The sequence below is a fragment of the Ictidomys tridecemlineatus genome, chromosome 5, assembly GCF_052094955.1.
Source record: "Ictidomys tridecemlineatus isolate mIctTri1 chromosome 5, mIctTri1.hap1, whole genome shotgun sequence".
Classification (NCBI taxonomy): domain Eukaryota; kingdom Metazoa; phylum Chordata; class Mammalia; order Rodentia; family Sciuridae; genus Ictidomys; species Ictidomys tridecemlineatus.
The window spans coordinates 9,843,163-9,865,850 of NC_135481.1; the positions used below are offsets into that span (position 1 = coordinate 9,843,163).

Genomic DNA, 22,688 nt, shown 5'->3' on the forward strand with positions numbered 1-22,688 from the left:
GATCTTTTTCAGTTGACTCTTGTGTTTTTTTTTTTTTTTTTTTAACTATAAAGCCCATTTTTAGTTTCTTTAATTATTCTGGTGTGTGTCTTTTTGTTGTGTTTTCCTGTGATACTGTAATTGAACCAGGGTTTCATGCATACCAAGCAGGTGCTCTACCATGGAGCCACATCCCCAGCCCTTTCATGTTTTTTTGACATCTCCTAGCATCATTGTAGCATTCCCCTGGCCCCTAGTACATCTTTGCTTTCTGGCACAATAGGATGCTTGAGGCTTGTTTTTTTTCTCTTGAATACTGGGGACTGAACTCAGGGATACACTACTACCGAGCCACATCCCTAGCCCTATTTTGTATTTTTTTTAGAGACTAGGTCTCACTGAATTGCTTAGTGCCTTGCTTTTGCTGAGGCTGGCTTTGAACTTGTGATCCTCCTGTCTCAGCCTCCCAAGCCACGGGTATCACAGGCGTGTGCCATCCAGCCCAGCGAGGCTTATCTTATATTTCCTGTCCTATCCCTGAAATCAGTCATGTCAACAAGGAGTCCTGTCTCCTTTTAATGTAGAATGGTATTAGCTACCAATATCTAGGCATAGATGTTCTCACTGCTACTGAGTGTTGTCCTTATAGCTTATGGCAAGGAAATATATGTATGTATGTTTAGCTAGTATATATATTTATGATATATAAATATTTCTGTTTATAACTATATATACTATATTGTGCTAAGTGAGTCCATACTATGTCTTCAACTTTAATCCATTATCACATTGATCATTCTAACCTCTTTTTGCTATAACCTCCCACTGCAAAAGTGAGAAACCTGTCTCCTACCATCTGTCATTCATTTATTCAATTTCAGTATATATGTATAGTGGTACACATTGAGTATCCCTAATACGGAAATCCAAAATCCAAAGTACTCCAGAATCTGAAACTTGAACAACTGACATGATGTCACAGTGGAAAATTGCATACCCGTTCTGACAATGCAAAAGCACTGAAAATACTATATAAAATTACCTTCAGACTATGTTTGTAAGGTGTATATAAAGCATAAATGAATTTCATGTTTAGAATTGGGTCCTATCTCCAAGATATTTTATTATGTATATTCAGATATTTCAAAATTCCTGAAATCCAAGACTTCTGTTCCCATGCATTTCAAATAAGGGTACTCAACCCTGTATTAGAATTGTTAACTTTACCTCTTACCTATGTGGGAAACTGTCAAATACAGTGTTTTTTTAGTCTCTTTGTCTTTCATCTTAGACTGTTTATTTATAGAGTTACTTAGTTTTCTTACCCAATTCATTGATTTTTTTCTGTGTATTCATAATACAGTTAGATTATCACATTCTGCTTTCCAGCCTGGGATTTCTCCATCCTCCTGAATTAATTCTTAAATTTGCATATATTAAGTCTCAAGAATGAGAAGAAGTTCTATGGGTTTTATGCTATGAAGTCCTGTGGGTTTTGACAAATATACAGTCATGTATCTGACATTAAAATATCATACAGAATAGTTACACTGTTCTCTGGGACTTTTCACCGGCCTTAACCCTGGCAACTATTGATCTTTTTACCATCTCTACAGTTTTTGTTTTCTACAGTGGCACATAATTAAAACCATACAATATATATATATATATATATATATGCCTTTTCAGACTGGCTTCAAACTTAGCAATATGCATTTAAATGTCATTCATATCTTTTGTGGCTTGATAGCTCATTTGTTTTTATTACTGAATAATATTGCACTGTATGGATATGTCAACATTTGTTTATCCAACTATATTGAAGGACTTCTTGATTGCTTCATGCTTTTGATGGTTGTGAATAAAGCTGCTATAAACATTTGTGTGCAAGTTTTTGTGACATAGATTTCATTTCAGTATAATTAAATACCTAGGAGAGCAATAGCTGATTTATAATAAGAATTTTTGCTTGACCGCCCCCTCCACATTACTAACGTTTGTAGCAACTCACTTGAAAGAATGCAGTTAGCTTCAAATCAGTAATTTATTTGACCTTTAACAAGTCCCTTTGATACATAAATAAGTGGGGTCACTCTGAAGAGCATACCATAGGTGATCCTTATTCTGTTTTTGCTGTTTAGTCAATTCTTTTTTTCTAGATTAACTGCACCTACTAAGGTGAAGAGATCATGAGGCAGTAAATGTTACTCTCTTTCAGGGAACTTTATTAGAATCTAGATTAGTATAGAAAATGTCTGATCTTGGACGTTGATGATGAGAGGTGGCTCAGAATTGGTTTCTGGTAGAAAATAAAAGTTCCATTCCTTTTTGTTATTCTTGTAGAAAATAAGTTTAAAAAATCCTTAATTTTTTATTTTTATGTGATTCTGAGGATTGAACCTAGTGCCTCACATGTACTAGGCAATCGCTCTACCACTGAGCTATGACCCCAACCCCTTTTTATCCATTCCTTGAGCCCATGAGTAGAAAATCTGTCTTAGGATTTTCTTCAGTATGTATTGATGTTGAGAGTAGTAGATTGATGAAACTATAGGAATGTAATCTCTTCAATTCTGACTTTTTAAGTGTTTTTTAAAGGTTAGCATTGAGTTGTTGAGGAATTTGTTCTAGTTACCTAATTCAACATAGAATTCACTGATGAGAAACTTAGCACAAGCAGACTTTAATCTCTTCCCTCAGGTTGGTGGTGGGGATGAATAATTTCTATGAACCCAATTTCTGTGAAAAGAATACTTATCAAATGAAGGGATGGAGGGCTAGGTGCAGTGGTGTACGTATATAATCCCAGCGGCTCAGGAGGCAGAGGCAGGAGGATTGGGAGTTCAAAGCCAGCCTCAGCAATTTATGGAGGCACTAGGCAACTCAGTGAGACCTTCTCTCTAATAAAATACAAAATAGGGCTAGGGATGTGGCTCAGTGGTTGAATGCCCTTGAATTCAATCCCTGGTACCCCCACAACTCCCCACCCCCCCAAAAAAATGGAGGGATGAAATATCACTGGATAGAAACTACTTAAGGCTTGTGAGGATTTAGGTCTGTGTGTGGATGCAAATCATGTTTGTCGAATTCCATCTCATAGCTAAAAATGATAACCATTAGCGGCAGATGAAAGGCAACCCTTTCTGAAATTTCAGTTTGTGAAATTGTTAGCTGTGTGCAGTTGTATAAAAATTTAATGGTTGAGTTAATGCTCTTAGGCATGAAGAATATGAAAGTAGATAGCTTAGCCTTTAGCTCATTTGCACATAGGAAGAGGTAGTTACATTTCCCTTTCTTTTACCCCTTCCGGGTATAGAGAATTTAAGAAGTGGAATTAAAACATTTTAAATTGAAAGATGTAGTATATTGTTGCAGTGTGGTTGGCCTACAATAGACTGTTCAGGGTAACAGTCATCCCACCATCTGAGGTCAGAAGCTGTAATTTGAGTTTTTATGGTCCTACTGAAATCCTCTTGACTTATCTCCTTGATTCTTCATATATCAAACAGACTAAAATGCAGGACCTGGAATTTTGGAGATAATCAGAAGTCCCAGATATTATCAGGCATCTTTTCATAAAGTCTGTTGAGTCTGGCACTAAAACTTGCAGTTTGACAATCACGTACCCTTTAGCATGCTAAGTACAGGACAAAGTTTCCCTTTACAATATGTGTGTGTGACAAAACCCAATAAATTAGTGGCACTGAGGGTTACACAACAATGGGTTTGTTACAAGATGTCCTGGCCAAAAGGTCTCTGTGCCAAAAGCTGGCAGAAAAATGGCACAGGAAGGTGGCCAGCCTCCAGTCTTAACATATGCTTGGTCCTTTTTATCAAAAGGTAGTGTGGGAAGCACTGTTTATCTTTTCCAAAGGAAGTTTTCACTTTCCCAGTGGCCAAAGGCCACCTTGTTTAATACAAAGCCAGGCACTTTGGGCTAAGGAAACTAAATACTGAAATAGCTTATTCACCCAGGACTTCCTAATTTTGTAGTAACTTATGAAGAAAGGGAAGAACAAAACAACTAAATGTTTTAGCTTGATTTTTACTTATTTTATGTTGTATTATCTTTCTTTGCTAACTTATACATCCTCTTGGAAATGTTTTCACTCTGCTTTTCTGGCAGTATTTAAAACATAGCTGGTCCTTAGTATATAGATTTCGAAGGAATGGAAAATTCTACATTCAGAAGAGCACACACAGAACAACAATGACGACAAACCCTGAGACCTTCTAAATTCACAGCCCTGGGTTTAGTACAAGTTATATTTATATTAGTACAGCATAGCCAGAAATAGTGCCTAGTGCCCAGGATCATTAGGGCCAATTTAAGGCATCACCCATTATAAATCCTGTTGGTCTTTAGAGTGAGGCACTTTGTCAGCATGCTGAGAAGTGCTTTACAGCCAGCCATGGTTGTTTTCTTTGCCTTTTTATGCTTTTCTTTGCATTATATGGTATGATATGAAGTAGATACCATTTAGTAGATACTATTTATTTTATTTAATATAGATGTTTGATTTCTTAAATTCAGTAGAGATTTATTTACTTAATGGTAGACCAGACATAGTGTTGAGTGACAGGTATGAATGATATGGTTCCTGCCCTTTTGTTGGTTTATAAACTCATTTTATTTTTCAAGTGAGCAAAATGTGAAGTTTCCACACTGTACTCATCTCTTCAAGTACTTCTGAATACTAATATTGATATTAGTTTAATGTTTATTAGCCCTAAACACTGGACTAGTGGTTAAGAGAAACAATTGATAATATTGTATAAATCGACTTTAACACTCAAATAACTGGTCTTTTGCTAAGGTCATTTGTTAAGTCTGAACTGTCTGCAGTTTTTTGCTCTTTGAAGACTTTGTTCTTTTCTGTTTTCTCCTACAACTGGTTCTTTTTTTTTTTTTTATCAGTATCTGTATCTTTTTTCTTCTAAGTTTTATTCTACCTTATCTTTGCCCTCATTGATCAATTGCTTATCTTCATCTGTCATTGTGATGGTTCAGGATAGTTTATTGTCTGTTCATGTTGGACATGACTGAACTTTCTTTCTCTGAAGCCCTTGCATCAGACTGTCAACAACTTCATCTCGCTGTCTTTTTCAGTCACGAAACAAACTTGGCATAATTGTTGGTGGCTCACTCTTTCTCCATAGTTAATCTCAAATTGCCTTTCTTTTATAACCTCACTTTAGGATTTGAACTTTTGTTTGTTTGGCTGATATTTGTATGATATAGCTGTTTTGATTTAATTTGTAACCTCTTTTTAGACTCTGAACTTTTGTTTGTTGATGTTTATTTTATTTAATGTAGATGTTTTGATTTCTTAAATTCAGTAGAGATTTGTTTACTTAATGGTAGACCAGATATAGTGTTGGGTGACAGATATGAATGACATGGTTCCTGCCCTTTTGTTGGTTTATAAACTCCTTAGTGAGTTAGAGCAAGATTACAGATCAATTTCAAAACAAAGAAAGCATATAGAGTAAGTGCTGGGTCATGAGTACTCGGGTGGGAGTGATTTTTTCCAGCAGAAGTAATCAAAGATGGTGTATTTTGGCTGAGCCAATACATTAAAAATAAACAGCTTAAAAGATCATGAGTAGGGATGATCTATATACTCAATAATAATATAGTATAATATGTAATTTATGTAGTCATAAGATTTGAAGAATTATTTTATGAGATAGGAAGAAGATGCTCCTAAGCAAAAAAAAAAAAAGCAGGATGCAAAACTTTGCCTTTGAATCTTACAATTGTGCTGTACTGAAGCTTTTTTTTTTTTTTTTGGCAGTATTGGGGATTGAAACCAGGGCACCTCAAATGCCACGCAAGCACTCTGCCACTGAGCTACATGTTCTGTACTGAATGTTTTGCTTTTGCCTTGTGTGCTGAATTTCTAAACTTGTTCCTCTGTCCTGGTTCTTTTAACTTTGCTTAGATCTGTCTGAGCTACATGGTTTTCCTACTCTTGTATATGTGGAAATAGTATAGAATTTGGAATCTGATAAAGTTCATATCCTAATTGAAACATATATTGGCTGTGTAAATTTGGAATAGAGTACTTAGCCTCTCCCCCTTAGTTTCTTCATTTATAGACTGGCAATTTTAACCAGGTGTATAGAAGCAAACAGATAACATGTATATCAAAGCCTAATAAGATTGTGTCAACAACATAGGTTCGCCAGGATGACAAGTAATGGAAGTTTTTAGTGTCTTTCTTCCTTTAAGCTAGTAGATGACTATAGACAATAACAACATTTTTCTGCTTCCTAATACTTTGAAATATTATAAGAACTAAAATAATTTTGTGAAAAAGCTCAGGTAAGGGCTGAGGTTGTGGCTCAGTGGTAAAGCGCTTGTGTAGCACATGTGAGGCCCTGGGTTTGATCCTCAGCACCACATAAAAATAAATTAAATAAAGCTAAAAAAAAAAAAAGCTCAGGTAAATGTTAAAATGCCAGATTGATTGTATTAGTATGTTCTGGGTGTGAATAATAGAAAACCCTGCTCAGTGATTTATGGAATAAAGAAATTTTATCACAGTTAAGTCCAGGGGTGTCATTTCCAGGTATAGTACAGTCAGGTCTTTAATCTTATTTCTCCAAGCTCTCCTTTGTGTATTGGTTTTGTCTCAAATTGATAATTGCTGGCTTTAGCAGATCTTGGGTGTCTCATCCAGACACAATTGAAAAAAGAGGTCTTCCTTCTAATGTATCATCTTTAGCAGGGTTTCTCAACTTCAGTGCTGTTGGCATTTGGGGCCATATAATTTTTTGTTGCAGGAGCCACTGTCCTATGTATTTTAGGATGTTAAGCAGCATTCCTGGCCTCTGTATACTAGATTTCAGCAGCACCTTCACCACCATCAATTGTAACAACCAAAGATATTTCCCCATATTGTCAGCTTTCCTTTTGGAGCCAGGCATATGCCTGTTAATCCCAGCTACTCAGGAGGATCATGTAGGAGGATTACAAGTTCAAGGCCAGCCTTGGCAACCTAAGGAGATCCTATCAAAATTTCTAAAAAGTTCTGTGGTGGAGCACCTCTAGATTCAATACCGAGTACTAAAAAACAACAACAACAACAAAAAAAAAAATCCTGCCAACTGGGAGGCAAAATTGTCAGACTCTGAGCCAGAAGTTTGGGAATGAGGAGGTTTTTTTTTTTGTTGTTGTTGTTTTTTTAATCAGAATATACTACTACCTTCTTCAACTCCTGCTCTATCATGTTTTCTTGGCCTATTGTTTCACATGTCCATGCTTAAATCAGTTATTTGCATGAGTACCACCATGACTGATTTAGAAATTAATCTACTCTCTTATCTGAGAGGAAAAGTATCTGGGGGGGAAAAGTGGGATTTTGTTTTGATGGTAGAGGGGGTCTGGATGTTGGATAGGCAACAATAAGATCTTCTACAGGGAAAAAATTCACTCTAAAATTGCTTACTTGTGGCAAGAGCCTTTTGAAAACACTGTGTTGGAAAGATATAGGTAATTTCACTACTAGGTATGCAGAAATAATTTGGAATGATGATAGGATGATAATTCGAAATGATGATTAGATGAGGACTGAGCTTCTGGTTATATTATTCACCATTGAATCTCTAGCACCTGACACAGGTCCCAGCACATAGAAGATGTTTAATGAATATTTGAGTGAATTAATTAATTTAAAAAATTGCTGATCGGAGTGCTCTCATGGATGAAATGGTATTTTGGATTTAGTGAGCAATCAGTTTGATTATAGATAAGGTTGGCTGAAATGAAGAGACTCGTAAAGACCACTCCCATTCTTTTCTTATAAATAAACTGTATCCAGCTTCAAAGGAGTTATGCTTTGGCCTGAATAGTGCCTTAAAATAAAAATTAAATATTGACTCATAATATTGATATAATTTCATAGATTTCCTCCTTTGGATCTAAACATTTCGTAATATTAGTATGAACCCTTGATTGGCTCACTAATTTATTAACTTCTATTATAACTACATATTATATATTAGATATTAGAAAAGTACAAAATTTAAAAGGAATAAATATCTATTTTTGCAGTAATATTAATGATTCAAAATTTTTTTATTAAGACGTAGGACAGAGTGATTGATTAACTGTGAGTCATTGATTTTTTAAAATTTATTTTTTATTTTTTTAATTATTTTTTTTAAGTCTGGGTGTCTCTGTGTTACCTAGGGTAATTAAACTCTTGAGCTTAGGTGTTCCTTGCACCTCAGCCTTACAAGTAGCTGGAAGTGCAGGCATGTACCACTGTGCTCACTTTTTATTGATTTTTCAAATGTTGGTATGCCACTAAGGAAAATAGCAATCAGAACCTTGAATTTCAGAGAAGAGGCTTCATAGAGCTAGTGCCTCTACTTATGAGGGGGTGCAGTGAGCTAGTTCTCGTTCTGTCTATTCATGCAAGAAATAAAAGCTGGAGACTGGAAGTAACTGCCAGGGTAACACTGGTGATTCCTCTTTTCCCTCTTTTTTCTTCCTTTTAGTCTCTTCCAGTACCCACTACTGGTGGTAGAATGTAATAGGAAACCAGCTCACAAATGAGAAATTCGGTTTGTTGAGTTATAACTCTGGCATCAGACTGTGGACTTAAAAGACAGTGGATTAATAAGTGATATACTTAACATTTTTTTTTTTAGAGAGAGAGAGAATTTTAATATTTATTTTTTAGTTATCAGCGGACACAACATCTTTGTATGTGGTGCTGAGGATCGGAACCCGGGCCGCACGCATGCCAGGCGAGCATGCTACTGCTTGAGCCACATCCCCAGTCCCTATACTTAACATTTTGAATGAAACGTTCAAAGAATTTGTCTAAAGTTCAGTGAATTTTGTTTTATTTGCTTTTTAATGGTACTCATAGCTGGAAAGAATACTCTTGAGAGGCATGATGTAGAGCAGGGTCGGCAGATTTTTTTCTATAAAGAGTGAGATGGCAAATATTTTAGGCTTTACAGGCCACAGTGTCTCTGTTCCAAATATTTTAACTTTGCTTTTGTGGCACAAAAATAGCCTTAATTTAACTTTAACACAGGTGGTGGGTTGGATTTGACCCATAGGCTATAGTTTGCAGACTCTCAGTATAGAATATAAGCTTGGGGTTATGTTAATTAGTGATAGTGTGAATTCAATAGTTGGAATAAGCTTGATAATTATTATTTTTTTAAGGACTAAGGATTGAACCCAGCTGATACTTTTTAATTCGGGAAGGCATCTTTTTTTTTTTAGGAAAAAATTTATTAATCTAGATTGCAAAAGTAATAAACATACAAAGGAATTAGTTGATAGGGAAGGCATCTTTATAGATCTGATTATATTAATTTTTAAGGGCCTCATTCTGTCCCCAAAAGACCTATAAAGAGGAATAGAGGCCAGGTAGAGTGGCACATGCCTGTAATTCTAGTGGCTTGGGAGGTTGAGACAGGAGGATTGTGAGTTCAAGGTCAGCCTCAGCAATTTAGCAAGGCCCTGTCTCTAAATAAAATATTAAAAAAGGGCTGGAGATTGGTTCAGTGGTTAAACACCCGTGGGTTCAATTCCTGGTACAAAGAAAAAAAAAAGAAGAAGGAATAGGAAAAGTATTAGTTCTGCAGTTCTTCTGTTCACATATGATGGGCATTTTTATTACTTTTGATACACAGTTTCTTTCTTTCTTTCTTTTTTCCCCCCTCTCATATTGGAGATAAAATCTAGGATTTAAGGCACGCTTAGGCAAGTGCTACAAGTACCACCTGTGCTATCACCAGCCCTACTACAATTTCTTCAGTGGATTCTTTTAAGCCAGGTATTCATTTTCCTATGCTTTAGTTAAAAATTGATATGGTTGTACAGTGTTGAAATACTGAATGCCACTGAACTGTATATACCCTTTCAAAATGGGTTACTGTAGCTCAGTGGTGGAACACTTGCCTAATGTATGCAAAGCCTTGGGTTTAATCTTCAGCACTACAAAAAACAAACAGCCAACAACAAGAAAAGGTTAAAATAGTAAATTTTGTGTGTATAGTCATGTGCCACATAATGGCGTTTTGGTCACCAGCAAACCACATACGCAATAGTGGTCTCATAAGATTATATTACTTAAGGCTGGGGATGTGGCTCAAGCGGTAGCGCGCTCACCTGGCACGTGCGTGGCCCAGGTTCAATCCTCAGCACCACATACAAACAAAGATGTTGTGTCCACCGAAAACTAAAAAATAAATATTAAAATATTCTCTCTCGCTCGCTCGCTTTCTCTCTCTCTCCCTCTCCTCTCTCTTAAAAAAAAAAAAAAGATTATATTACTTAGTGACATAGCAGTCTTAATTTGTATGAGTATACTTTATGATGTCCAAACTATGATGAAATTGCCTAACACATTTCCTAGGAGTGTCCCCATCATTGACTCATAACTCACAATTAAAAAAAAAAAGTTGATGTAAATCCACTTTGATAGACTTTTGTTATGGAATGTTGCATTTCCTCAGATATCTCCAGTACTCAGTGATTTGCTAGCATGAAACCTCATAAGGGTGCCTGTTTTCATCAGTACATTAAATTCATGATGTTAAATTTCTTTCTATTTTTAGATAAAAGAAAAATATTAGAATATTCAGTATCTTTCTGCATCCCAGTGGATCATTCTATATCCCCGGGGGATGAGAACATACATTAGAGGGAGACACCTATTTCCTGATAGGTAGTTTGATTTACTACTGAGGCAGAATAGCTGGTTGTGGTAGTTCATGCTTATAATCCCAGCAATTTAGGAGGTTGAGAATCAGGAGGATTGCAAGTTTAAGGCCAACCTTAGCAACTAAGTGAAGCCCTAAACAACTTAGTGAGACCCTATCTCAAAACAAAAAAATAAAAAGGACTTGGAGATGTAGCTCAGTGGTAAAGCACCTCTGGGTTCAATGCCCACTACAAAAAAAAAAAAAAATTGAGTCAGTATATTGATAATCCTGAAAGCTGGACTGTTCTTCCCTTAATGACAAGTTGCTAATGGTATCTTATCTTGACTGTATTTTCATACCTGTTCTCCCACTCCTAATCTATATTCTGTATAGATGTATTCTCATCTATGTTTCTGTGGCACTCTATATATAAACTTCTTTCATGACTTGAATCACATTGCCTATCACTATTTGCATACATATTTCTCCTCCTTTGCTGTTGAGCAGCATGTCTTGGTTATATACTGTTACCACACCCTAGCTCTGTCACACTGCATGTTCTCAGTAAATACTTTGACACATTGAAAATGGAACTTAACCCAAACTTTGGCTTCTCTTATAGTGGTTCATAATCAAAACTGTTTGTGGTATCTCTGCCACTCTTCTCCCCTTCATAATCTTGGTTGTCATTTTTTTTTCTGGAAATTTAAATCGTATCTTTAGCATATAACTTTTCCATATCAATATTTGGTATTAGGAAAATTTCAACATGAGTATATTTGAATAGTGCATACCTTTTAGAGTAATCATTATAATTGGTTTTGCTCATGTTGATTAATTTGTCAAACAAATATTTGCTGATTACCTAGACATTCTGCTGGGGAGACACCACAGTGAACATTTTACATACAAGGAAATTGAGATCCTAAGAAGTTGAATGATGAATATAAGATTATATAGCATTTTAATGATAGAACTGTAACTGATTGATAGGGCTTCTCACACTTGGTCCTTTGATGGGGAGTGCTGTGAGGAGAGTTAGAGCAGTGTAGCTGGGATGAAATTTGTGAGGGGGGTTTGCTCCTCCTCATTCCAATTGCTACTCAAGGGTTTTCAGTAATTGAAGAACTCCGTCTCTCAAAAGACAGTACATTACATTTATTTAGATTAAGACAGAGGTCCAGTGTGCATAGTAGTCCCTTAGTTCACCCTTTCAGGGTAGTCAGGTGGGGATAAGAGTATAAATTTAATTCAGGATTCTCTGGGATGGGTGGTTTGGAGAATTTTGTGGAATTTTCTGCCTTGGCTGCTAGATTAGTAGTTGACTGATGACTGATGTGTGGTAGCCAAATAGGGTCTCAGCAATGGAGGGTGGTTGGGTGTTCTGATGTTGATGTGTATCTTGGTGGGTCTCTACAGGATCAGCCTAATATGGACCTTGTCATTATTTGAAGGTTCAGAAACTGCTTACTTGAAGAGAAAAAATGCTGAAGAAAGAATTTAATGAAAATGTCTAAAGACAGCCCTAAAAGTCAGAATACCAGTTTATAGTGGTAGGAATATATCTGGCCCAAGATCTGCAATCTGTTTTCTAAAGCAAGTATTCCCTCCTATTGGGATCTAGCCTTAGTTGCTTCCTGGGAAAGCACAGAATAAGAGCCAGTTGAATACTATCTCCCTGTGGGTTTCATGTTATGAGGGCTTGACCTTCTTTTACTGTAGAAGTATTATGCTCTTATATGATTGAAGGACATTCAAACTGAAGCCACCTATGGTCTTGCCTTTCCACTTTTCTCATACTCAGTTGTGAAAGTGTCAGTCACTCTTTAAGAAGGACAGAACCGGTGGAGACTTTCAATAGTACTGCTTATTGTATTCATCAGCTAGTCAGGTGGGTAATATTTGAAATCTGTTATTCCACATGAGATTTGTGGTAGTTTATGCTACTTACTATGATTTAGAAATAATTTACCTTTTCCTTTGATTCCCATCATACTCTCCACAAATGACTAATGTACTGTATTTTCTATTTCCACTGAGCAATTTGTGAGCACACTGACTTTAGTCCCTATATTTTCTTCAGGGTCATCTAGTAGCAGGCACCCAAATCAGGCAACTCCAAAGAAGAGTGGTTTGAAGAATGGCCAAATGAAGAATAAAGATGACGAGTGCTTCGGGGATGATATTGAAGAGATCCCAGACACAGATTTTGATTTTGAAGGGAACCTGGCCCTTTTTGACAAGGCAGCTGTGTTTGAGGAGATTGATACCTATGAGAGGAGAAGTGGTACCCGTTCCCGGGGCATCCCAAATGAAAGGCCTACTCGGTACCGCCATGACGAGAACATCCTGGAATCAGAGCCCATTGTTTACCGAAGGATCACAGTACCCCACAATGTGAGCAAGGAATTCTGCACAGGTGAGTTGCACTACCAGGTGTCACATCCCACAGACTGTTCTTTGATTTCTGTTATGCTTGAAACATAACAGAAGAAAAACAGCTTTTTGAGTTAGAATCTTATACTGGGAAGTAACTTAAGGGGCTCAGTGATTGGCTTAGTATTATTGTTGCTTGGGGTTTGTGGCCAATTCAGCACCGTACCACCGAGAAGCAGGAATTCCTCTATCTGTCCATGTATATCCTGTATCCTATCTGCTGTTAAGTATGTTATGATTAACAAAGCTTTTGTCACTCTGGCTTCTCTGAGATTGCCTGTACAGTTCAATTTTGTTTTACTGGTTACTTGTGGTATAAAAAAACAGTTGAAGATGGGTAATTGAAACCACTGGCTAAAAATAGTCTCTCAATAAATTAGTTTGTCCTTGTTCTAGAATTTGACTAGTATAATTTTCGTGTAACAAAGTAGTGCCTTGGTAGTTAATGTAGGTCACTATAGATGATAGTTAGGTCTTTTACCTCACTGATCTTTTTTGTTCTTGTGTGTGTGTGTGGGGGGGGGTTAGATCCTTTTCTTCAAAACATGGCCTATGAAGCAGGTACAAGCACCTATGGGAGGAGGGGTCACCTCATTTCTGGCCCAACCCCTTCCCGCAAGCCATGCTATTAACAGGGTTTCTTGAAATATGGTTTGCAAACCATCGTTGTTGAGTGATCCTAAGAGCTAAATAGAAAATCATTATCATTTAAGAAGTAGAGATGGAACCAAGTACAATATTTTCATTTTGGTTTGAAGTTTGGAATGTAGGAAATATAAATCTTAAATGCTTATAGTTGTTAACACGGAAAATTGTGGAGGCAATTTAGTTGTATTTGGAGGAAAAGCACACATGACATTTTTTGTAGACAACAGTAGGGCTCTTTTGTATTTGGTGAATATAGAGCTTGCTTTGTTTTTTCTTTTTTTCTAAAATTTGTTCTTTTTAGTTATATGTGACAGTAGAATGTATTTTGATGTATCATACATACATGGAGTATAACTTCCCATACTTGTGGTTGTACATGATGTGGAGTTACACTGGTCATGTACTCATATATGAACATAGGAAAGGTATGTCTGATTCATTTACTATCTTTCCCATTCCCATCCTCCTTCTTTCCTCCATTACCCCCTTTCCCAATCCAGTGAACCTCCACTCCTCCCTTCCTTCCACCTATTGTGAGTCAGTATCCACATATCAGAGAGAATATTTGGCCTTTGGTTCTTTGGGATTGGCTTATTTCACTTATCATGATAGTCTCCAGTTCCATCCACGTATTAGTAAATATTCTTTTTTTGGCTGAGTTATATTCCATTTTGTATATGTACCACATTATTGAAGGGAACCTAGTTGGTTCCATAGCCTAGCTGTTGTGAATTGAGCTGCTATGAACATTGATGTGGCTGCATCACTATACTACACTGATTTCAAATCTTTTGGGTATATGCTGAGAAAAGAAAGGGATAACTGGGTCAAAGTTTTCTGAGGACTCCCTATACTGCTTTCCAGATTGGTTGCACCAATTTGCAGTCCCACCACCAATGTATGAGTGTACTTTATCCCCCTTATCCTTGCCAACATTTATTATTGCTTGTATTCTTGATAATTACCATTCTGACTTGGGTGAGATAGAATCTCAGTATAGGTTTTTTTTTTTAATATTTTTTAGTTGTCAATGTACCTTTATTATTTATTTATATGCAGTGCCAAGAATCGAACCCAGTGCCTCACATATGCCAGGCAAGGGCTCCACTGCTAAGCCACAACCCCTGTCCCTCAGTAAAGTTTTAATTTGCATTTCTTTAATTGCTAGGGATGTTGAATATTTTTTCATACATATTCATTGATTGATTGTGTTTCGAGTTTTTTATATATCCTGGAGATTAATGCTGTATCTGAAGTGCAAGTGGCAAATATATTCTCCCATTTTATAGGCTCTCTCTTCACATTAGTTATTGTTTCTTTTGCTGTAAAGAAGCTTTATAGTTTGATACCATCCCTTTTATTTATTCTTGATTTTACTTCTTGTGCTTTAGGAATCTTGTTGAGGAATTTGGTTCCTAAGATGACATGATGGAGCTTTGGGCTGACTTTTTCTTCTAGTAGGTACAAGTTCTCTGGTCTAATGCCTAGGTCCTTGGTTCATTTTGAGTTGATTTTTGTGCAGGATGAGAGATAGGAGTCTAATTTCATTTTGTTACATGTGGATTTCCTGTTTTCCCAGCACCATTTGTTGAAGAGGCTGTCTTTTCTTCAATGCATGTTATGGCACCTTTGTCTAGTTTGTATTTATCTGGGTTTTGCTCTGTGTCTTCTATCCTGTACCATTGGTCTTCATATCTGTTTTGGTGCCAATACCGTGCCATTTTTGTTACTATAGCTCTGTAGTATAATTTAAGGTTTGATATTGTGAGGCCTCCTGCTTCACTTTTCTTGCTAAGGATTGCTTTGGCTATTCTAGGCCTCTTGATTTTCCAAATGAATTTCATGACTGCCTCTTCTCTTTCTATGAAGAATGTCATCGGAACCTTAATAAGAATTGCATTAAATCTGTATAGTGCTTTTGATAGTATGGCCATTTTGATGGTATTAAGTCTACCTATCCAAGAACATGAGAGATCTTTCTTTCTTCTAAGATCTTCTTCAATTTCTTTCTTTAGTGTTCTATACGTTTCATTGTAAAGGTCTTTCACCTCTTTTGTTAGATTGAGTCTCAGATATTTTCTTTTCTTTGAGGCTATTGTGAATGGGTTAGTTTTCTAAATTTCTCTCAGTTGGTTCATCACTGATGTATAGGACCATAATTGATTTATGGGTGTTAATTTTGTATCCTGCTACTTTGCTGAACTCATTTATGAGTTCTAGAAGTTTTCTGGTAGAGTTTTTAGGTCTTTTAAATATAGAATCATGTAGTCAGCAAATAAGGATAGTTTGAGTTCTTATTTTCCTATTTGTATCCCTTTAATTTCTTTCTTCTAATTGCTCTGGCTATAGTCTCCAGGACTAAATTGAATAGAAGTGATGAAAGATGGCATCCCTGTCTTGTTCCAATTTTTGGAAAGGTGCTTTCAGTTTTCCTCCAGTTACAATGATGTTGGCCTTGGATTTAGCATATATATAGCTTTTACAATGTTGAGGTGTATTCCTACTATCCCTAGTTTTTCTAGTGTTTTGAACATGAATAGATGCCAAATTTTGTCAAATGCTTTTTCTGCGTCTGTTGAGATAATCATATGATTGTCTTTAAGTCTATTGATATGATGTGTTACATTTATTGATTTCCATATGTTGAACCAACTTGCGTCCCTGGGATGAACCTCCCTTGATGAGGTGCACTGTCTTTTAAATATGTTTTTATGTTGCATGTGCTTTCAATGTGAAAAATAAGCAGACTGTCAGATTAAGAAAGGGTAAAAAGGGCTGGGGATGTGGCTCAAGTGGTAGCACGCTCGTATGGCAAGCGTGCGGCCTGGGTTTGATCCTCAGCACCACATACAAATAAAGATGTTGTGTCCGCTGAAAACTAAAAAATAAATATTAAAAAATTCTCTCTCTCTCTCTCTCTCTCTCTCTCTCTCTCAAAAAAAAAAAAAAAAAGGTAAAAATTATTTGTTCATCACCTGCAGATTATGGTAGGCATGTACCTCTTTACCAAGGAAATTCCCTGACGTGGCAGTTGGGAGTGTGACTGCTGAACTCCTTTGATTTTTACCACTTGTGTAAAGATAAATGACCTTGCTCAGAATTAGACTTAATTAATTTACAAGGTTTTGTTTTTCAAAGGCATTTAGTTATCCATTAGTCACTATTCCCATGTTCACCAGCTGTCCACCTCTGACTGGTTCCTCAGTTGTAAAGGAAGCTGCTCCTGCTGGTAGCCCTCTTTATCTACCTGGGTGGTGCTGCTAATGTTGTTGGATTATACAATATGTGATATCCTGAAATTTATTTACACTGCAGGAATTCCTGAGTTGGGGAAGATTATGGTCTGCCTTGGAATCAAATGACTAAAAGGGTGATAATAACAGCGTGAAGTAGCAAAGTTTCTCAGATTTAAAAGAGCCTGAGAAAACACTTAACTAAAGTAGGTAAAAGAAGAGGTGGACATTTTTCCTATTTTGCATTCACCTCTCCAACTTGATTTTGTTTTAAATGACAAGAGATATCAAGTTGTCTCCTCTCAAGAAACTATTTTCCTAAAATTGCCACCAGCAAACAAATGCTGGTGGTTGGCCAAGAACCTGGGTATGTCATCTTGTGGTTTGTAGTGACCAGTGACATTCTACATTGTGCATAACAGTGAGGGGACAAGAAGCCCAGCAACTTCTTGTCCAGTGATGGTTTGGGTTTTGGGATTCTGACAGCTTGCTGCTGGTATCCTACATCAGGCTATCTTGTTGTTCTTAACAGTGATAAGGGATAGAAATAAAAGCCCCTTCGTTTTGCTGGAAATAGAGCAAGCAGCAGTTATCTTGCTGAGTAGCTTTTGTGACTGGCTTTCATCTCTACTTCAGCTTCAAGGTGTGTTCACCTCGAGCACATTTTTACCAAGCAGTATTCAGATAGTGCAGAGCTGAGGACACTTTTTCAGTTGAAACTATTATCTAAGTGTTAGGATCAGAATAAGGCAAAGTATTTAGAATATTTGAAGGAACAATTTAGTGCCATAAAATATTAGTGTTACTTGGTTATCTAGTGTAATTTTCTTATCTTATAGATGAAGACACGAGGCTCAGAGAGGCAAAAGCTCTTAACTTACCCATCACATCTCTTTTTCTCATCTGAATGGGGATAAGTTAAAGAGGAAAGGATGTAGTATGAGAAAGCTAGTTTAATAGCAAAATAGGCTACATCCTTTTTTTTAAAAAAGAATTTTTTAAATATATATATATATATATATATATATATATATATATATATATATATATATTAGTTTTCGGTGGACACAACATCTCTATTTTATTTTTATGTGGTGCTGAGGATCGAAACCAGTGTCCTGCGCATGCCAGGCGAGTGTGCTACCGCTTGAGCCACATCCCCAGCCCATACATCCTTTTTAATAGTCTCACAGAAACAGTCCAGTTAAGATCAGCAGTTTCCTGGATAGTGCTCCAGTCTGGCCTTTTGACCTTCATGTCCTAGAATACTAAATATTTTCTGCTAATTCCCAGAGTAGCAAAAAAGAACAGCATGTTTATACCCATTTGGTGATGGTTTGGGTTTTGGGATCTGACAGCTTGCTGCTGGTATCCTACATATTGACTTCATGCTAAGTGGTGTCAACAGTGTACAAGCCATTATTTGCTAATTGCTCATACTCCTTTTGGCAATACTCTTTGCCAACTGTGTGTGGGAGGGGGCATGTTATAATCTGTCTTTTGATTGAGAAAACATTCAGGAAGCAAATAAATTTAGCATTTTGTTTCATCCAAATCTTTTCTCCCTGGAAAGTCCTTTTAGGTCCTTTGGCAGGCTTGCTGTCTCCAACAATCACAGACTGTCAGGCATTCTTCTAACTTGGGCCTACCCGGCAAAATAATGGTGTCCATTGTTCATCCCCTGAATTGATTAGAATCTCTCTGGCTCCAAGCTTGTAATTTGAAATTTTGGGAGACATATTCTCTGTGTGTGTGTGTATGTGTGTGTGTGTGTGTGTGTGTGTGTGTGTGTGTACACACCCACGTGAATGTTAAGGTTTTTTTTTTTTTTTTTTTTTTTTTGGTGGTGGTACTGGAGATTGAACCCAGGGCCTTGTGCATGCAAAGAAAGCACTCTACCAACTGAGCTATACCCCAGCCCCTAAGGTTTTTTTTTTTTTAATTTATTGATTTTATTTAGGTATATATGACAGCAGAATGCATTTTGATTCATTGTCCATAATTGCAGCACTACATTTCTGTGGTTGTACACGATTTAGTGTCACACCACATGTACCTAGGGTAATGATGTCCATCTCATTCCACCATCTTTCCTGCCCCCATGCATCCTCCCTACCCTCCTCACTCTCCTTTGCCCAATCAAAGTTCCTCTGTTTTTCCCATGCCTCTCCCCTCCCAGCATCCACTTATCAGAATATTTGGCCTTTGATTTTTAGGGATTGGCTAACTTTGTTTAGCATGAAGTAAACTCCCTCCATTTACCTGCAAATGCCATGATTTTATTCTCTTCTAATGCTGAGTAATATTTCTATTGTGTATATATACCACAGTTTCTTTATCCATTCATCTATTGAAGGGCATCTAGGTTGCTTCCACAGTTTAGCTATTGTGAATTGAGCTGCTACAAACATCGATGTGGCTGCCATCACTGGAGTATGCTGGTTTTAAGTCCTTTGAGTATAGTCCGAGGAGTGGAATAGCTGGGTCAAATGGTGGTTCCATTCCAGGTTTTCTGAGGAATCTCCATACTGCTTTCCAGATTAGTTGCACCAATTTGCAGTCCCACCAGCAATGTGAGTGTACCTTTTCCCCCCACATCCTCACCAACGTTTATGGTTGTCTGTGTTCTTGATAACTGCCAATCTGACTGGCATGAGATGAAATCTTCAAGTAGTTTTGATTTACATTTCTCTGATTTCTAGAGATGCTAAACATTTTTTTTCATCTATTTATTGATGAATATTAAGTTTAAATATAAAATGCTAGATCATATGAGTACTCTGTGGTTAGTGAGATGTTCCCAAAGAACACTGCTTTGGAGAGTGGTAAGACTTCAGAGACAGATCTTCGCTTAACACTCCTAATATTCTAAAGGACAATTTGGGTCAGTCAAAACGCTGTTTATATTATGTGTAAGTCATTCATAAGACAATCCTTGCCTCCAGTTTATTAAAATGTGATGGAGATGCAGAGATACTGTATATGCCCAGAGTCCAGTGAGGGTATGGATATTAGTGCACCAGGTATTGAGAGGCAGGAGGGCTCCTGGAGGCTGGATCAGGGAATGCTTCAGTAAAGGAGTGGGAATGGCAGCTTTAGAGCATGGGCAGGATTTCACCAGCTACAGTGAAAGAGGAAGTTGTTTGTGGTAGGCTAGGCTGGTGCTTGTGGATAGTGGGAGTAAAGGGCTTTATGTGAAACTGGTCATACAGCAGAATTTGGGTGAGTAAAAGACATTAAAAGTAGCTTTGCACCAAAGCACGGGGGCCTTGTGAGCCAGTGATATCTTTGTTCTACAACCATGGGGAATGTTTGAAGGATTTTGAATTGGGAACATTATATGATTCCAATCTCCCTTAGAAATACTGGTCTCAGTAGAATTCAGGGTAGAACAGGGAGAGGAGACAAGAGCAGGACCATTTATGCCCATTAAACAATTAATATGCCAAGGGTTTGAACTGTTGAACAGAAAGGAACACAAAGGGCTAGGTGGAGTGGCACATGCCTGGAATCCCAGGAGCTCTGGAGGCTAAGGCAGGAGGATTACAAGTTTGAGGCCAGCCTCAGCAATTTAGCAAGACCTTGTCTCAAAATCAAAATAAAAAGGGGTGAAACTGGAGGCCAGTGGTAAACCATTCTTGGTTCAATCCCTAGTACCAAAAAACAAACCCCACCCCCCCAAACCACACACAGATGTGGGAGAAGTGACAAAAAGGAATTTGATAGAATATGATGATTGAAAACAGGTGGACAGCTGGGCATGATGGCACATGCCTGCAATCTCAGTGACTCAGAGTTGTTGAGACAGGAGAATCATAAGTTCGAGGTCAGTCTCAGCAAATTAATGAGACCCTGATTCTAAATAAAATAAAAAGGACTGGTAACATGGCTCAGTTGGTAGAGTGTGGGCAACAGTTGAATGAGCAAGGGGAGTCAGGAAGGAAGAATGACAGTGACCTGCATTATCTTGTGTTTTTTTTTTTTTTTTCCTCCTCCTCCCATGCTTTGTGACTGAGATCAGAGGAAGCAAATAGTAATTAAAATTGCTACACTGAGGGATAGAGAGGTGAGGGGTAGGTTTTAAGAGCTTCAGTGAGGAGGCTTCTGTAGAGTTAGACTTGAATTTTGAGATCAGAGAGAGATTACTGAGCCTGTTCCCTTATTGATAAGTAGGATATTACTTGTCAGGTAAATGAGACTATAGAAAAGCAACTAGCACAATTCCCAGCTTGTAATTGTTAATGAATATTTGACTTCAAAGGGGGTGCAGTGGCACAATTCTATAGTCCCAATGACACAGGAGGCTGAGGTGGGAGAATCACTTGAGCTCATGAATTTTAGACTAACAATATAACAAGACCACCACCCCTCAAATTTCAAATGTGAATTGCAAATGGCTATGTCTCTAAGTCAGGGATTTTAGAGTATAGCGCAGCCAAATGTATAAATACAGAAGTAGTAGAAGTGGATATGGCTTAGCCAGGTGTTGGTGGTACATGGCTGTAATTCCAGCAACTCAGGAGGCTAAGAGAGAAGGATTGTAAGTTTGAGGTCAGCGTCCCCAACTTAGGGATATCCTGTTTCCAAATCAGAGGTTGGTTGGCTAGGGGTATGGCTCAGTGGTTATATACTCCTAGATTCAAACTCCAGCACCAAAAGAAAGTGGATATAGCTCTTAGCAGTAGCAGAATGGGGAGCATAAGGACCTAGTTTAGGAGAAGCAGCAGCATCATAATCAACAACATAACAGGTAATGCTCATTTTTCTAGAACACTTCATGTGCTCACTTCACTTAATTTCCATGGCATCTCTATGAGCTTGCATTGTTCTGTGTTATCTATTCCATTTTGCTGGAGCTGGAGCTAGGTGTTCCAGTAAACCTTTGATTAGAAGTGACTTAAAAGTCCCTAGAGCCAGATGCAGAGGCGTAACACAGGAGTCAGAGGCAGGAGGATCACAAGTTCAAAGCTAGCCTCAGCAGCTTAGTGAGACATAGTCCTAAAATGAAAAAAGGACTGGAGGAGCTGGGGTTATAGCTCAGTGGTAGAGTGCTTGCCTGGCATGTGTGAGGCATTGAGTTCGATTTTCAACACCACATAAAAACAAATAAATAAGTATACAATTTTCAAAAAAAGGACTGGGAATATGGTTCAGTTGTTAAGTGCCCCCCTGTGGGTTGAATCCCCAGTACCAGGGAAAAAAATAGTCACTTGAATTCTTTGTTTCCTGGGTTATAATAAAATTTTGCTCATGAGCTTTTCCTTTGAGGTGGACTTTTATTAAGCCTCCACCATCTGTTCTGCACTCTGTAGCCTCTTCTGTCCTCAAGTATGTAGAAGCGCAGATGGAAGGCAGTAAGATACTGTTGGTGCAGGCTTTGCTTCTCTGCAGTGTTCCATCAGCTTTGCTTGAAGAATGATTCTGTATCTCAATACTATGTCTGCTGGGATTTAGGGAGCAGCAATACCTGAACTAGAGTTTGCAAAGAATCCAGTCAGAGTTTTGAGTGAAGCACTCTGGTTTATGCTCTAGCAGCACTTTCTTAGATTGATTTCTCTTGGTCTGTGCTCCAAAGGGGAGTAGCTGGTGAAGCCACTGTTGGTTTATCCCTACTGCTTTATGGTTGTACTCTTCCCACCTTGGCTAGCCAAGTTGTTGAGCCTTGATGGGGGGTCTCTTGCTTTTGAGACCAGTCACATTTCCATTCTGGCAGTT

At 37.6% G+C, this 22,688-nt stretch overlaps 1 protein-coding gene across 16 annotated transcripts in view; it reads left to right on the forward strand.

Annotated features, from left to right (window-relative positions):
* The window catches only part of Edc3 (enhancer of mRNA decapping 3), a 51,864-nt gene that overhangs the window by 15,641 nt on the left and 13,535 nt on the right, over positions 1-22,688 (forward strand). For 14 of the 16 annotated variants that reach the window (XM_021728393.3, XM_040273904.2, XM_021728363.3 and 11 more), the window contains one exon: positions 12,740-13,075. In XM_021728393.3, coding sequence (XP_021584068.2) covers positions 12,740-13,075 — 336 coding nt within the window. Of the gene's footprint in view, positions 1-9,683; positions 9,786-12,460; positions 12,548-12,739; positions 13,076-22,688 lie in introns of all 16 variants that reach the window. The other 2 variants (XM_078049268.1, XM_078049267.1) reach the window with 2 other exon arrangements.